General features: G+C 40.9%; 1 protein-coding gene across 1 annotated transcript in view; it reads right to left on the bottom strand.

Moving 5' to 3' along the window:
* Nucleotides 1-1,635: 1,635 nt before the first annotated feature.
* LOC107301101 (lysosomal alpha-glucosidase-like) overlaps nt 1,636-2,126 on the bottom strand; it is a gene marked incomplete at its 3' end in the record, with an annotated part of 6,574 nt that continues 6,083 nt past the window's right edge. The window contains exon 4 of the mRNA XM_015830365.1: nt 1,636-1,767. Within this exon, the coding sequence (XP_015685851.1) occupies nt 1,636-1,767 (132 nt within the window). The remainder of the gene's footprint in view (nt 1,768-2,126) is intronic.

Genomic DNA, 2,126 nt, shown 5'->3' on the forward strand with positions numbered 1-2,126 from the left:
AAACTTGACATTTTAGGAGAAAGAGGAACATCCATTACTGAAGTTGGGCAACAGCACACAGCTTGTGGATTATCACATTCTAAATGCAAAACATGAATGGAACATTAAAAGGTCATAAAGAGAGCAACCCATTACGTGAGTATGGAAAGTCATTCATACTGCTGTTGCTTTTCTAAAAGTCGAAATACACGAACATCTAAAGTTCTCTTTGCTTTCTAGGTCTGTATAATTTTCCTTTCTACTCTAAAAAGTAGAGATGGGCAATCTGAGGCCTCAGGGCTGAGTGCAGTTTCCCAACCCTTTATTCCATTATTATTAAAAAATCTACAGTGTTGATTCCTGCCATTTGGAAATAAAAACCATACTGAAATTGCAAAATACCACTTAAGCTAATCCCTTCACAATTAACAAAAACCCAAAATCCTTTGGGGGAGGGGAAAAAATCAGACCAACCCAATCTTACTGACATGTGTAAGAAAGCCACACTGATATTGTACCATCACCTGTCTGCCTCCCTTCCAGATTTTCAGTAGAGGCTCCTTTGAGAAAGCTACTTTCTTCATTGTCTCAAACAGAAATAACTTTTCCATTCATATGACCCCCACCTATGAAAAGTTTGCAAATGTGATATAATACAGGCAGTCCTTGACTTACAACCACAATTGAGCCCAAAATTTCTGTTGCTAAGCGAGACGTTTGTTAAGAGAATTTTGTCTCATTGTACAACCTTCCTTGCCACAGTTGTTAAGTGAATCACGGCACTTGTTAAATTAGTAACAGGGTTGTTAAGTGAATCTGGTTTCCCCCATTGACTATTCTTGTCAGAAGGTTGCAAAATGTGATCACATGACCTTGGGACATTTCAACCGTCATAAATATGAGTCATTTGGCAAGCTTCTGAATTTTGATCATGTGACCATGCAATGGTTATAATGGTGAAAAACGGTCATATGTAACTTTTTTCAGTGTGGTTGTGACTTTTGAGCACTCAACTAAACAATCTGTTGTAAGTCGAGGACTACCTGTATTCATTTGACTCAGGGAAGGGGAAGAATACTGAGAAAATATATTTGTCCTGGAAAAGTAGAAAGCTGGAAAGCAGCTCAAAACAACTTTGTTTTGGTTGTGTTAGGTATAAGTTGAAATACTGACAAGCATTCAAGATTTTGTTAGATTACCATAAAGACATTGAATTACATTCTAATACTTCTAGCAACTGATTGGGCCTTCTCAAATATAGGCTGACATGTGACAAGGAACTCTGCCTTAGAGAATCTCCAGCCAAACAAGGAATCCTTCCTAAACTGGAAGACCCTAGATTGCATTTTCCTTCCAAAAGACTCACTCACTGCATTAGGGAGGGCTGGACATAGAACTGCATCATCTACTTCTGTGGAACAAAACTAGCAGATTTTGCAAACCCTTCAAGAGCATGCAACATATGAGAGGGCTGCAAAGCAAAGACAGAATATTATAATTAGTATCATTTCTGGAATTACATTCAATGTTATCTACCTCTTTTGGGTCAGGCCAGCAGTATCAGAATCTGACACCTGATCTAGGTCAACTTCCACACAGCAATATTTTCAACCGCTGTGAGCCCCTCAAAGGAGAATTCAGGATTCATTAACTTACCACAATCATGACATACCTCCGACCATCACAATGGAAATCATTCACCATGTCTGGCATGTCCCTGAAACCATCCTTGTTGAAGGTGAAGTCTCGCTTAGCGTCCATATAATCCAGATCATTCCATTGTACATCCTATGAGCCCAGGAATGAGATTCTGGTGAAAGCAGGTTTGCGTCCCACCTCACTTTTTCTCTAAGAACAAATATTCTCTTTGAGTGATTACACTGACAGGGCAGCTGTACTACTTCATACAGGTTGGGTATCCATACCCAACCTGTGATCTGTTTTATAATCAGGGCTTTTTTTCAGCCGGAACGCGGCGGAACGGCGTTCCGGCACCTTTTTCCGGGCCGGCCGCACCGGAAATAGCCCCTCCCACACCGGAAATAGCCCCTCCCAAATTTTACTTGCATTCCTGTTCTCTAAAGGGGCGGTCCTAGGGTTTGATGAGGGCGTGGCCAGGTTTGCGTTCCGCCACCTTTTCTCTGAGA

The sequence above is a fragment of the Protobothrops mucrosquamatus genome, unplaced genomic scaffold (assembly GCF_001527695.2).
Source record: "Protobothrops mucrosquamatus isolate PMUCROS unplaced genomic scaffold, P.Mucros_1.0 scaffold10019, whole genome shotgun sequence".
Lineage (NCBI taxonomy): Eukaryota > Metazoa > Chordata > Lepidosauria > Squamata > Viperidae > Protobothrops > Protobothrops mucrosquamatus.